At 41.3% G+C, this 15,938-nt stretch overlaps 1 protein-coding gene across 4 annotated transcripts in view; it reads right to left on the bottom strand.

The window, feature by feature from the left end:
• The window catches only part of CACNA2D4 (calcium voltage-gated channel auxiliary subunit alpha2delta 4), a 325,067-nt gene that overhangs the window by 177,499 nt on the left and 131,630 nt on the right, over positions 1-15,938 (bottom strand). For all 4 annotated transcript variants that reach the window (XM_063447669.1, XM_063447671.1, XM_063447670.1 and 1 more), the window contains 8 exons: positions 9,443-9,517; positions 8,355-8,441; positions 7,136-7,207; positions 6,545-6,606; positions 5,544-5,611; positions 3,694-3,739; positions 1,277-1,374; positions 502-595 (listed from right to left, as the gene is read on the bottom strand). In XM_063447669.1, coding sequence (XP_063303739.1) covers positions 502-595; positions 1,277-1,374; positions 3,694-3,739; positions 5,544-5,611; positions 6,545-6,606; positions 7,136-7,207; positions 8,355-8,441; positions 9,443-9,517 — 602 coding nt within the window. The remainder of the gene's footprint in view (positions 1-501; positions 596-1,276; positions 1,375-3,693; positions 3,740-5,543; positions 5,612-6,544; positions 6,607-7,135; positions 7,208-8,354; positions 8,442-9,442; positions 9,518-15,938) is intronic.

Below are 15,938 nucleotides of genomic sequence, written 5' to 3'. Positions count from 1 at the left end.
AGCTAATTGTACTCTTTATGGTGCTGTGAAGTTGGATGCTGACCCCCATGTTTTGTTCAATATTTAATGGCAGTATGTGAGGCATGATGGAATTGAGAAAAGGTGGTCACCTGCCTAAGACCCACAAAAGTAATTTGGCTCTGTGTTCTGACAGATAAGATGGCTTCATAGGAGACTCTAAGAAGAATGATATTTGTCTATCACTGCCAGCTGTAGTATGCACAATTTAAGACCATTACTCCTTTTGCCACTCTTAACCCTAACTATACTATCTCAAGAATAATCAATTACTCATTTATCAAATTTGACAGTATTTCCAAAATTTCAAAACAGACAGTTTATAACAGCTTGTCTCAAAATACAAAATAACAGTCTAGCACTGAAGCCATTGTCAACACTTCATCAATAATCTCTCCATCACCTTTTTGTAGACACATCATCCAGTATTTAATGAACTGAAAGAGCTGAATCTTTGCATATGATATAACTGGGTTTACTTACCCTGACATATTAAGGGCTAACTGTGTCCAGTAGGCTTCTAATGGAGCCGTGACCACAGCATCAAACAGGACTTCCTGCACCAGCTCCTCATCACCTACAAAAAGAGATTGGACATCAGCATTCTTATCTCAGTTCCAAAGAGACTATATGATATTTGTGCCTCACAACTAACATTATATCATGGTCTTCCACATTCCACATGGGGGATACTAATTATACCCATTTACTTTAGCAATTTTATAACAAAAAGTTCTAGCCTAGATTTAATTTCACCTAGATTTTATTTTCAGTGCCTAGATATTTATATAACATCCAGATATGTTTTACAAATTCACAATTCAAATGTGCTGGTTTCAGTAATAGATGGATTATTTTGAAAAACAGAAGATTCAAGGATATGTGGAGTAACAACTTGTTGATCCAAGATGAAATCTGGCTGCCATTTTAGAGTCAAGAAAAATGTTTTGATACGATCTCTTCAAAATAATGTTTTTACTTTTTTGGAGAAACAGCAGGTGATTATGAGTGAAAGGCTGAACGTGATGATTTTTTAACCAGCATTGCCATGTAGCTATGATACACAGCAGTAGAGGTGTTGTGGCAGGGAAACAGGAGTTGCAAATGGAGGAAAGGACACAAAGCAGTAGACGCTGTGTGGCAGAGACAAAGATGAATGGTGGATACGTGGAAGAGAAACCCAGCAGATGTGTGTCAGGAACAGTGGAATAATCAACATGAGGCAGGGACACTGCTAGTAACTGCTTGCTACACTCACATTCCAAGTCTGGGTCTTCTCCCATCAGGAAGCGTGTTACAGCCTGCAACTGGTTGAGCTTCCGATGATCAGGGTCAATATCTGTGATACAATATATCCTAGAGAAGAGAATCCAGTCAATTACATGACAATGGGAACAACTAGCAGTATCACACACTTGCAGTAATAGGTTCTGACTGCAGGAGTGTGTGTTTTAATAATAATTAACCAGGATAGATTCTACACAAAATTTATATAAGATCTGTAATAAGATGTAACATGAAATAGTTTTCCTCCTCACAACCTGTCTGAATTATTTATAACTATGACCGAAGAGTAAAAAAAAATAAAAAAGATATAATATTTCACGAATCCTCTTCGGCAAACGTGATGATCTCAATGTCCAGGGAGCAGATTCAATATATGAATAATTTTACACTTTTGAGAGCATTCAAGAAATGTTTTAATCCAGGGCTCAAAATGTTCCACTAGCCCACTAGCAACTGGCAAGTAGACATTAAAGGTAGGCAGACAACGTAATAGAGCAGCAGGAAATGCTAGCAGAGTGCTTGCTTGTATAGGGAGAGGTATTAGCAGTAGAAAGAGGGAAGTGCTCATGCCATTGTACAGAACACTGGTGAGACCTCACTTGGAGTATTGTACGCAGTACTGGAAACTGTATCTTCAGAAGGATATTGATACTTTAGAAAGAGTTCAGAGAAGGGCTACTAAACTGGTTCATGGATTGCAGGATAAAACTTACCAGGAAAGGATCTTAACATGTATAGCTTGGAGGAAAGACGAGACAGGGGGGATATGATAGAAACATTTAAATACATAAAGGGAATCAACACAGTAAAGGAGGATATTTAAAAGAAGAAAAACTACCACAACAAGAGGACATAGTCTTAAATTAGAGGGGCAAAGGTTTAAAAATAATATCAGGAAATATTACTTTACTGAGAGGGTAGTGGATGCATGGAATATCTAGCTTAATTGGTAGCGGTTAACACAGTGAAGGAGTTTAAACCCCTTAAGGACGGCGGGGGCGTGCTATGCCGTCCTCGGGGACCAGGCTCTAAATGCCGGGGGGCGGCATAGCTCGTCCCCGCCGTCCTTTGTACTTACTCAGTCGCCGGCGATCCAGAGAGTCCCCCTCTGTCCGTTTTGGCCCCCTTTGGCCATGTGATCGCGAGGTCCTTGCGAGGACCTCGCAATCACATGGACGGCAGTGCCAGCAGGGGGAGTGCCTGTAATGACAGGCAGTCCCCCTGCTGGCTGAAAAAAAAAAAGTTTAAAACAGTGTAAAATTAAATAATATATACTTAGATCATATATATATTTATTTATATATATATATATATATATATACACACACATACATACACATACATAGTCTAAGTATATTTTAATATTAATTACGTAAATATGTTCTAAAATAAAGAATAAAAAATATATGTGTAAATTGGTTCTAACTGTATTTTAATATATATATATATATATATATATATATATATATATATATTGATATCAAAATACATGTAAAACAAAATAATATATATATCTATATACATAAGTATATATGTATATATCAGTATATATAAATAATAATAGTTCTAAAAATTTATATATATATATATATATATATATATACACAAACACACAGGATTTTTCACACACAAATGGCACTTACACTGACAATATAATTGCTGTGATACGTTTTACTGTTTTGAAACACTAATATTTGTGTTCAGCAAAGTCTCCCGAGTACAACAGTACCCCCCACGTACAGGTTTTATGGTGTTTTCAAAAGTTACAGAGTCAAATATAAGGCTTGCGTTTCAGTTTTTTTACATAGAAATTTGCCAGATTGGTTACGTTGCCTTTGAGACTGTATGGTAGCCCAGGAATGAGAATTACCCCCATGATGGCATACCATTTGCAACCCAAGGTATTGAAAATGGGGTTTGTCCAGTCTTTTTTTAGTAGCCACTTAGTCACAAACACTGGCCAAGGTTGGCGTTCAAATTAGTTTTTTGCATTTTTCACACACAAACAAATATTAAAACAAAGATTATTGTCTGTGGGCAAACTTCAAAATCAGCAGGGGATCAAATACTTTTCCCCCTCACTGTATTCCTTATGAAAGGGAATAATATTAGCTAGAAAGGCTGCTGAAGGTTTGTGAAAACACCACTGAATCTTATCACGTCTGCCCTGGATCTGCACACAGTTACATATTGGCCAAAATCATTAGCATTCACATCCTGTGAGAATGAAATGATTCCTAATGATTATTACATTAAGAGAAATGATAGGTCTGCTAATAAAGCTTGAAGGCTGATCAGCTATAATTTTGCAATTATACATCAGGACATCAGAGTGATTTACAGAGTTATTGAGCATGGCCTAGCATGTGATACTCAGTCTCGACTCACCACTCATTGGCCAGTGTAAGGTCTGGGTGAAGTAGATCGTGCAGCCCTGAAAGAGATCCAGAAACTAGGTTACTGATGGAATGAATAAAATACTAGCAGCACTATCACAGCTTATCATTTTGTTTTAACATTGTTCTAACTGCAATGCACCAGGATGACATTCATTACACTTGAATAGTAACAGAAAAACCTCCAACGAAAATGCAAATCACAATGTTACCATGCCATCTCCAGATACTACCTTTTCTGTGTGGTGACCACTCATGGTCTGCTTAAAGGGACACTATAAGCAGGGGCGTACCCTGTGTTTGGCACCTCCCCACCACCCCCATACTTTAAAATGTAAAAAAGAACCCACAATATTTGTAAAATGTTTTCATTTTTAAAAATTGCGCAGATGTGTAAATTTTGAAAAAACCCTGTCCTGTCCCCTTCTACAAAAACCCCTCTCCTTCCCGCTGATCTACAAAACGCATGTACTGCCCCAGGTCTACAAAACCCTTCCACGCCCTTCCAAAAATCCCCTGCTCAGCCCCCCTTCTACAAAATCCCTGTTCCCCTTCTACAAACCCCTGCACCCCCCTTCTTTGAATCTCCTGCAGCCCCCTTCCCAAAAAAACTGCCTCTCCCTCTAAAGCCCCGGCTCACAATAGAATTAATTTCTTTTACACAACAATATTAGCAACAGTCTTCAGAGTCCAGTCCCAGGCAGATAGTCATTCGCTCACAGTCACACACACACAGTTACAGGCAGTCACACACAGTTACAGGCAGACAGTTACACGCACACAGTCACAGGCAGACAGTCACACACACAGTCACAAGAAGACAGTCAAACACACAGTCACAGGCAGACAGTCACACACACACATGTACACGCAAGAATTCACACACACACAGTCACAGACAGACAGTCACACACACACAGATTCACAGGCAGTCACACAGACACAGTTACAGGCAGGCAGTCTCACACACACACACACAGAGTAACACACACTCTCTCTTACTTACAGACAGTATGAGCTGGAGGAGTAGATTACCTGAAGTCCCTGAAGTCTGTTAGTTGGGGATGTGCAGCAGTAACAGCAGCAGGCCGTGTTTAGATCCGCCCCCACTGCAGATTACACTCCATCTCCATTTTCTTACATGCGGTGGTTTTGAAGTTCTGCGGTTGCATGCTGTGAGCCTTGAGGCTGCCATGGCAACCTGTCCCTGCCGCAAAGCTCACATATCCTAAGGCTGCCCTGGTCATGGCACCCCCTTAGTGAGTGGCACACGTGGCGGAGGGTGCGCCCCCCCCCCCTTAGTACACCACTCACTATATGCACTCATTAAAGGTGTCTAAGGGCAGTTTCCCTTAACTCTGCAAAAGTAATTATTGCAGTTTTAATAAAATGCAATAATTACCTTTGAGGGTTAACTCCACCTCTAGTGGCTTTCTACTGGCTTTTGGTTGCCTAACTGACGTTGGACATCCTCACTCAATGCATGAGGACATCCAGTATCATGCAAAACCGCATAGGAGATCATTATACAATATTATGCCGAGCATGCGCATTAGGTCCCCTTGCCGGCTGACACATCGGCAGAGGAAGAGTGGAGGAGGATTCTGTACCAGCACCGAAGCACATCGTGACAGAAGGGGTGTTTAGCTATAGGGATCTATAGTGCCTAAAAAAGACCTTTTAAAAAAAAAAAAAGTCGAAAAACTATAAAAGTTTCCTTTTAAGACAAACAACAAGAACTACACTAAAACTAAAAGGCACAACATAGCAGATCAATCCTCCACAGCATCCTCCTCAACAAACTATACTAAACTAAACTATTGTTATATATATTGTGCTTACCTTCTTCCATGGATGTGTTTCCAATAAGGATATATTCCCCATGTCCACGAGACAACACAACACCAAGGCTGAAAATAAAATACAGACATCCGTCTATACTTCCTCCCATCATAGCAGTTGTGTTTGAAAGAAACCAAGTTAATCACTTGAAAGATGAAAAAAGTCTTATAAAGTAAACTACGTAGGTCACCGCAGGGGTGTGCACTTATGGATGCAAACTCCACCCATTCAATCCATGTAGTGCTGACTTAGCCCCACCCATGCAGTCTATTATTTTGTTAATAAAATTTAGCTTGTGGGGGAGTGTGTTTATGCATTATACCTTGGGGCACGTGAAATTTATGTCTTAGAATACATCTTTCCATATTGTCTTAGCTAATAAGATTATTATACACATTTCATATACTTATTTAAACTGATAGATTATGATAACGGCAGCTCATATTCCAAACCAAGAAGTCAGTGAACTAAATGAATTATTAATCGAGTGCCAAGCAGTATTAAGAGTTAGAATAATGTTTAGACTTGTGGGCAAACAACAGTCTAACAAAAGACTTGTGATACTAAAAATTGTTCTGGTGGTATATCTTTTAAAATGAAAGACCACTTCAGGGGATAAAGAGCTCTGTTTTGTGGGGAGCTTTTTATTTGTTTAACTTTTGTTTGTTTTTTTACAATCATTAAATACACAAAACGGGTGTCTTTTTTTTTTTTTCATGCATGAAAGCTGAGAGCCAGGGAACTTAGTTTCTTACTGCTTTTATCTATATTATGTACCACGCCAATACCAAGTGGCTTCTATATGGCTAAAGGCTTTAAGAAGCAGCCAGCAGGTAGAGCTTTTCATCTTGAAATTGCAGAAACAGACTATTCCTATACGGTTAAGCAGAATATTCCTATACAACTCATTAAGCTACAAAAAAAAATACAGAAATCTAAGACACTCCTGTATGTAGTAATCATGGTCATCACAGCAAGAACGCAATCTGTTTTCCCTTTACCTGAATGGGGTGTCACTGATATCTGTGTAGAAATAATCACTGGTCAGAAACAGGACACGTTTCTAACAAAGAAAAGGGAAAGTGTGAGGTTTGCATGAAGCAGTAAAAGCAAGATCTTACAGACACAACTGATTTCTCCACTGAATTTTTGAGTGCGGAATTTCACTTAGAAGGACAACCGTGTAGAATTGGTTAAACATTGGATCCTCATAAACATGTATACTGCATGAATGAATGAGGTTTATTTGTGTGTGTTTTTTTGTTTTTGATATATGTTTGGAATGGAATCTAAGTTTTCTCACCAAGCTGCCTTTGGACTTACCTCACTTTAGTGGTAATACTGGATCTACAAATTAATAGATACATTCTACTCTCTGAGTATTTATCTAATGGCTGTCCTTGTACTGCGTTCGGTCAATTGCTTGAGAAAATGTACATTGTGGTACCAACAGAATGTAATCACTTTTGTAATATGAAACAATGATATGTTTTTACAGTAACCTATTAAATATTGGATTCTAACAATAGACGTTTAGGATGCAGTATATATCTAGAGTGGCAGAGAATTCGATGTGAAAAGTCCAGACTTACCCCTTTATCTACAGGCACTTTGACCTCTATGCTCAAAGAACCGGTCTCACCGTTAATCATGGCGGTCCGAAGCTGTGTTTGGAATAGATAGGCAAGTTACTCAAAGCGCCATCCTAATACAACCAAACATGTAAGTAGTAGCACAGAGGTAGGGCAGCCACACCATATGTTACTGAACTGACTCTAGCAGAAATTGTTATGCAGCCACTTTAAGCCATTTGTGGCCTGCCACCAAATACATCCAAATGCTTGCTGAGCATCATGGAATTTAGCTAGACAGGTACTTTTTGGCTACCTCATTTTAAAGATAGTGGAATATATCAAATAAGTGTACAAAGAACACTAGCATTATTATCTCAGGTATCCACTACAATTACACAGTGGAACCTGACACTCCAAAAAAGGTAGTTGGATCTCCTCTGACCCTGGAGAGATTAATATTAGCAATATTACTGTGAGCAGTACTATCCAACTCAATGTAGATGTTACATCAGCTCAGTTGTTTTTTCTTTATGTTATTCTTCTTTACTTATTTAAGTTTATATGAACACTCCAAACACCATCATTACTGCAGCATACAACATCTTTATACAGCTTTGATTTCAAATTTACATTAACTTAGTCTCTAATGTCTATAGTGGACTTTCCTACCTGTAAAGTACTAAATGGGGTATTATAATGGAGGACTGGTACTCAGAGCACACAATCCCAGAGCTCTTTCAAATGAGTTCTCACAAATAATGTGAACAATTCAGGAAATAATACTACTAACATGACAAGCAGTAAGGTTGAGGTGATCCACAAACCTCCGTTGGAGCACAGTGGGCTGCCAGAATATTCTAGACCAGGGGTAGATTTTGTGGACTACATCACCCACTATGATTTTACAGCCATAATAACAAAGCATCAGGGGAGATGTAGTCCACAGCATCTGGAGTTCTGAAGGCTGCCTACACCTGTTCTAGATCAACAAGAGATTGCAAGTTAAGTTTGGATTCTTCTGAAGAAGAAAAAACATGTCTTCATTCAGAACAACTAATATTATACAATTACAGTACTGTGTGATGTGTGAACCGGATACATTCAAATATGATAGACAGACAGATAGCTAGATAGACAGACAGACAGACAGTTAGACAGACAGATAGATAGATCTTACAGAATATGCACTATAAGCATTAGCATTTGGGAAAATGTTACTAAATAAATGGTAAGTTACAATCTCATCCCGATCTTCCCATTCCACCTCTGAGAGATCCACACTGTTATAGTTGGGTTTTGGTCGGAGCTTCTTTCCTTCTTTATACTGGGAAAACAAACCAAATGTAAATAAGCTATAAAACAAAAACAACAGAAAAATCTCCCATAACATAGGTATCCAACAGCTATCCCCCAGCTGAACTAGAACTTCATTGATGTTTAATTCCATACCAGACACAGGGCTATCTCTTGGGAATCTCTCTAACATATATAGAATTAAAAACATAAAAAATGATGTCATCTACTTTGACACATGAAGACTTGTGATGGTTGACCTATGGCCCAATCTGTTACAATTAGGAAACACATCAACTACGAACATTTTGACGTCACATGTTCAGGTATGAAGGGGTCACATGGCCAAACACACAGCTGACCAGCAGGAGCTAAGTGCAGGCCAATAGAATGAACTATCCCAAAGAAGACATGATTATAAATTACTAACCTTAAAAGAACACTATAATCACTTTATATCAATGAAGGTTTGAGTGCAGTGTCACTGTCCTCTTAATTCTGCAATGTAAAACACTGCAGTTTTTGAAAGGGCTAAGTGAAACGCGTCACATGATACAGAAGACTCATAGTAAAGCATTGATTCAATGTTTTCCTATGAGAAAGTTTGAATGTGTGTACATGCACATTAGGTCCCCAATGCTCCTCTACAAGGAGAATTGGATTGGACTTCAACAGAGGAAGCCATGCCCACTGTGTGACGTCAAGGAAGGCGGAGAGATGTGCAACACTAAAGACTAGGTGATGGAAAAAATTAAGTAAATCTATATATTTTTTCTTTTTTTATACATTTTATAATAATCAGGCAAAGGACACCTGAAAACAAGTAGAAACAGGAACAAGATAGAGTTAGGAATACAGATTTATATTGCTAATGCTATAATGTTCCTTTTATGCTACTAACCATAAAGTTTGAGCTGGTGTGGCACATGGTATTCTTTGAAAGTCAAGCTTTGAATGATTATGTTACTCATATCCCAGACTATTAATAACAGCAATCCTAAAATAACAATAAAATAAAATCAATTCACTTACCAGAGGCCGTAGATCAGGATGAGACAGTATGTACCCATTGTTAGTATTTAGAAAGGCGTACCCATGAACTCCAAGCTGTGAAAAAGTTTAAATTATATTACTTGCAAGACATCTACAAAAACACATCACATCAAAAGACAATGCTCAGTTTTTCAGTAAAGCATTAAGCTGGTGTTCCCACCTTAGTATGATGACAGATGAGAACCCTGCAGCATCTTTATACAGGAACTAGCTGCACCCATCACTTAACATTATTGGAGCAATTCACTAAAGTGTGAATAGTCAGAAATTTAAAGTGAGTTCAAAGTGAATTGCAAATTTTTGAATAAAATATTCAAACTGAAAACATAGCTGCCTCCTTTTCGATTTAGTTATTCTGGTCTAAAATGGTAAATTATAAAGGTGCGACGCCTAGCTGCTGACAGAGATAGCTGCATGGTGGAGGGGTTCCTCAAACCTTTTGTGAAATTAAGCCTTAAAAGCAAAAACTTCTCTGAGGCCTGCTGGACGGTCTAAAGTGGGGACGAGGTCGATACCTCGCTTGGTGGTACTCTAGCAATTGCCTGTGGTACTCTAGCAAATCCCCTCCCCCTCCCGGTCCGGTGGGGTTTATCCTGGTCTACACTGATGAACTAAATAACTCACAAGGCCAGCTACAGAGTGTTTGCTACTGCTATACACTGTACTGTGGTGGAATCTCGGTAAAAATAAATTTAGTAGGTCGAGATTACCACGTGGCATGTGTACGTGCATATACTGGCGTATTGGTCGGTTGGTTGCACGTGGCAAAGATACGATCAGTAGTGTACGGAGCATGTGCGAGAATACCGGATATAGTATTCCCCTCCTCCATTGTGCTGGACAAGCCATGCGGTCAAGCAGGAAGTTAGTTCTTGTATGTTTTGATTGGTTAAGAGAATGTGCGGGTTATGTGCCTATATAAGGAGCCTGCACTATTGTCCGGGGCTCAGAACTTGTTGTATTTTGGTGACATTAGTCCCTCTGAGTCCCGATCGGTGAACCGAATAAAGAATCTCTTCCTTCCTGAAGAAACCTGTGTCCATCTCTCTGTGCTTGGCTTCCGTCAGTTTCTTCGGTATCATTTGGTGCATTGGCCGGGAAGCTCATCGTTCAACGGTAGCTGAGAAGCAGAGGCGTGAGACGGTCTATCTTTGCCCACGTTCTCTACGGCTGCACCCCTGAACTTCTGCGTGGACCTCCCTTCGTGTCGGCGCCACTGGTCTGTTGTCCAGGAGATCATCGGCCTCTACGTAGTAAGTGCTGGGGTGTCCCCGTCGATGAGTGTGAACTCAGGTTCAGGAACGAGGAGGTAAGACGACCGCTGTTTTAGACGGCGGACCCACTAGGGGTTATACCGATTGTGCAGTAGGCCCGTAAGGGGTTTGAATTGTGTACGGAATCTGCCCCCTCCAGTGGAGGGAAGGAGCGAAGGCGCACCGCTCAATTGAACGCTCTTTAGTAAGACCGTTTAATTTGGTATGGAGTCAGGCGGGGTCCTGTGTAAATAGCCCTAGCTGGACACCGGTGTCTTGTCTAGACTAGCGTTCTAGGGTGTATATTTTGTTCGCTAGGTCGGAGGGACTGGGAGACTAAGCGGCGCCTGTGTAAATTCGGTTCGCTAGCTCTCAACCTATCTTGGCTAAGTGGGAAGGCGTGTAAATTTGGAACCCACTAGACTTTTGATAGAGTATATAGACTAAGAGGGTACTGTTGTAAATTCCGCCCTCTAGTTCGCTATATGTGGTGCTTGGGCAGTGTGGCTAACCAAAACGGATGTAGATAGTTTTAGGTAGTCCATCAAGGTACTGGCCAATAGATTAGTTGGGAATTGTAAATGTGTTAAAGATTGTTTAGTAGCGTGTATATCTAGCTAGATAGCGTGAGCTCTGCCGTCTAGCGAGAGTGTGAATAGTGTGTAATTGTATTATAGCGCACGGTACCATAACCCTGTATAATTACTGACACTGTATATAAGTACTAATAATTGTCGTTTATATTGCATGTCTAACACCATAATCACTTACTAATTGTGCTTTGACCTTAAATTGTACTTTGACCTATGCTAACCGTACTGTAACTGCTGTTTGTAAAGACGATGTTACTGGGGTATGTTATAGACGGGTAATTCATATATAGGGAATTATAGCGTGGCAGACTGTATAGTTTCGCCAAAGGGCATAGTATCTATTATTTAGTGACTGGTGTAACAGCTGTGTGTGTACGGGAATTCCCTGAGTGTTTTTGTTGTGTGCGTTTCACTTAGTAACTGTACCACGTGGTGCTGTTGCCGAGGAAATGGGTGTGACCGTTGATAGAGTGCGTGTATAGTATTCGTTGGAAACAACGCTCCATTGTTAAGTATGGGCGCGTCGGAGTCGACGATTTTGGATCCCTTAGGATGCATGTTAAAGAATTTTAAAAAGGGATTTACAAAATGTGATTTTGGGGTTAAAATGTCTCCTGCACGCTTGATTACTTTATGTACTAGGGAATGGCCTACTTTGGTTGCCGCATGGCCGCCACGTGGCAGTTTAGATCTTAATCTAGTACAGCGTGTACACGTGGCTGTATCAGGTAGGCCTGAACTTTATGGACAGTTTCCATACATTGATTGTTGGAGGCAGGCCATAAACGACTCGCCAAGATGGATCCGAGTATGCCACGAGGAGCAATGTCGCCTCATGGTGGCCAGGACTCGTTTGTCCACTAGGGTCATGATTACGCCCATTTTGGACACGCCCCCTGAGTCCGAGATCCCTATGCCTCCCCTTACTCCTCCTCCACAGGAAGAGGAAGGGGAAGTGATACAGGAAGCACTACACCCCTTTCCCCGTTGTCCCCATCTACTTCCTCCTCTAGTTCAGAGTCCATCCCCCTTATTACTAAACCTCCCCTTCCGGTACCAACCCCCGTTAAACCCACATATCCTGATTTGGCGCCATATCAAGCTTCCGGTAAGGCTTCCTCTAGCCCGGCCCGGAATATTTTATTCACCCATCTTCCCCACAATAAAGCTTCCCCATCCCCATGCCTTACTACCCCTCGACTGGTACCCCTAACCGACGCACCTCAATGAAGCCCCATACTAACCCGACAACTGACCGGTACTCTCAAGCCCCGACATTATCAAATGCCACTTTGTTTAGCTCCCGGCTCAGCACACCTTAATGATGAAGGCCAATTAATATATGCTGACCCAGTCTTTGTATACGTCCCGTTTACGACTACCGATCTCTTAAATTTGAAAACCCATAATTCCTCTTACACCGACAAACCTCAAGCCATGACTGACCTGTTCACCTCAATAGTCCAGACACATAATCCTACTTGGGCTGATTGCCAGCAATTATTAATGACATTATTTAACAACGAGGAGAGGACTAGGATAAACCAAGCGGCCATTAAAGCGCTGGAAGAAGAAGCCCGTACATTAAATCAAGCTAATCCAGCAGCATGGGCCGCAGCCCATTATCCGAACACTGATCCTGAATGGAATATTATTCATTTAAAAGCCTATAGAGACGCTATAATTGCTGGTATGAAAGCCGGAGGAAAGAAAGCTATAAATATGTCTAAGACGGCTGAGGTGTTACAGAAAAGTGATGAATCGCCCAGTGTCTTTTATGACCGATTATTGGAGGCATACCGCTTGTATAACCCCTTTAATCCGGAGGCCCCTGAGAATTCCCGAATGGTTAACTCTGCCTTTGTCAGCCAATCCTACGGAGATATTAAGCGCAAGCTACAAAAGTTAGAAGGGTTTGTAGGAATGTCCATCACCCAACTAATGGAGGTAGCTAATAAAGTGTACATGAACAGGGAATCGGAGACTAAGAAAGAGGAAGAGCGCAAGATGCGTAAAAAGGCGGATATGCTAGTGGTAGCGATCGCAGGCGTAGACAGACGGGGACCGGATAGAGGCGATAGTAAGTGGAATAGGGAACCCCTGAGTAGGAATCAGTGCGCATACTGTAGAGAAGAAGGGCATTGGAGAAGTGAGTGTCCACAAAGGGAACAGTATGAGAGAGACCGACCCAGGGCAGGATATGGAAATTATAGAGGCAGAGCGAGCGGTAGAGGAGGTCCCGGAGGGAGTAATGGTAATAGAGGAAGTTTTAGGGAAGATAGATATTATCCCGCAGCGCAGAGATCCCGCGATAGAGAAGATAGGGACTTTGTAGGATTGGCTGACACGGTCATGGATGACTATTGATACCGACCGGGCTCCATCCCCCTTGGCCGAGCGGAGCCTATGGTCGAAGTATCAATAGGGGGAAAAAGGAGTGCATTCATGATTGATACTGGTGCTGAACATTCGGTGGTGACTGACCTAGTTGCTCCTCCATCTGGAAGAACCATCACCGTAATAGGAGCAACTGGAAGGAGTGCTGCAAAACCGGTTCTTAAAAGTCGACTATGTACATTGGGAGGCCACATAGTAAAACATCAATTCCTTTACATGCCTGAATGTCCAGTCCAATTGCTAGGACGTGATTTCCTATCAAAACTACAAGCGCAGATAACGTTCCTGCCAAATGGAACAACATCTTTAAAAATTAATGGACCTTCAGGTATTATGACACTATCAGTACCAAAAGGAAGAAGAGTGGCGACTTTATACAGCGTTGACTAGCCAAAACCCTAAGAGTGATGAATCCTTATTCAATATACCAGGAGTTTGGGCAGAGAACAACCCACCAGGACTTGCCCGCAATATTCCACCCATTCGAATTGAACTAAAACTTGGGGTTTATCCAGTGAGCCTACGGCAATATCATATCCCGCAGAAGGCTAAGAAGAATATCCAATCATATCTGGATAAGTTCATACGGTATGGTATCCTAAAATTCTGTACTTCCCCCTGGAACACCCCATTGCTGCCTGTTCAAAAGCCCGGTACAGATGAGTATCGCCCTGTGCAGGACTTGAGAGCAGTCAATGATGCGGTTGTAAGTATACACCCAGTTGTGCCCAATCCGTATAACCTGCTTGCTTTAATTCCGGGCTGGGCTACCTACTTCACAGTCTTAGATCTTAAAGACGCCTTCTTTTGCCTCCGAATTGCTGCTGAAAGCCAATGTATCTTTGCATTCCAATGGGAAAATGCTGTAACGGGCTCGAAACGCCAGATGACTTGGACCAGACTGCCCCAAGGGTTTAAAAATTCACCTACCCTATTTGGTTCAGCTTTAAGTCAAGACTTACTGGATTTTAAGTCCATCCCAGGAGAGTGTGTATTATTACAATATGTAGATGATTTGTTGATAGCCGCAGTTACAAGAGAAATATGTCAGCAAGCAACACATGATCTACTACACATTCTCTGGAAGGCAGGATACAAGGTGTCTAGGAAGAAGGCTCAATTGTGTCTGCCAATTGTCAAATATCTGGGATTCCATATCTCTGAAGGTCAAAGAAAAATGGGGCCAGAGAGAAAAGAAGCTGTATGCCAAATATCAATACCCAAGAATAGAAGACAAGTGCGAGAGTTCTTGGGGGCAGCAGGCTTCTGTAGGATATGGATTCCCAGTAATGCGATATTGGCAAAACCTCTGTATGCAGCTATCAAGGGTACAGAACACGATCCCTTCCTATGGACCCCAGAACAGCAAAAGGCATTTGAAGATGTGAAGAAGGCTTTGATGAGTGCCCCAGCATTAGGTCTACCTGATCACACACGACCATTCTACTTATATGTACACGAGCAAAGAAGAATGGCTGTGGGAGTATTAACACAGTACTTGGGATCATGGCAAAGACCTGTTACCTATATGTCTAAGCAATTGGATGCAGTGGCCAGTGGTCTTCCACCTTGTCTAAGAGCCGTAGCTGCAGCCGCCCTGCTGGTAGCTGAAGCCGATAAACTCACTCTGGGTCAAGAACTTTATGCGCGAGTACCGCACGCAGTACAGACGTTGCTAGATTACAAAGGCAATCATTGGTTCAGTAACAGCAAGTATCAAGCTATGTTGTGTGAAAACCGAAGAGTGCATTTAGAGACTGTCAATACCTTAAATCCAGCTACCCTTTTGCCACAACCTACTGAAAGTCAACACGATTGTTTGGAGGTAATGGATGAAGTATTTTCAAGTCGACCAGATCTTCGTGATTTCCCCATCCAGATCCCTGATGTTCAATATTATACAGACGGTAGTAGTTATGTGAAAGAAGGGATTCGCTATGCAGGATATGCAGTAACAACGATAGACAAGGTGATAGAAGCTCGGCCACTGTCAAAAGGAACATCGGCACAGAAGGCAGAATTGATAGCACTAACACGAGCGTTACAATTGGCTGAAGGTTTAAGAGTGAACATCTACACGGACTCCAAGTATGCGTTTTTAACCACTCATGCCCACGGAGCTTTGTATAAAGAAAGAGGACTATTGAATTCAGAGGGTAAAGAAATCAGGTACGCAGCTGAAATACTACAACTATTGGAAGCAGTATGGGAACCGAAAGAAGTTGGGATTAT

The sequence above is a fragment of the Pelobates fuscus genome, chromosome 3, assembly GCF_036172605.1.
Source record: "Pelobates fuscus isolate aPelFus1 chromosome 3, aPelFus1.pri, whole genome shotgun sequence".
NCBI classification, from domain to species: Eukaryota; Metazoa; Chordata; class Amphibia; order Anura; family Pelobatidae; genus Pelobates; species Pelobates fuscus.
This window is presented reverse-complemented; position numbering and strand designations above follow the sequence as displayed.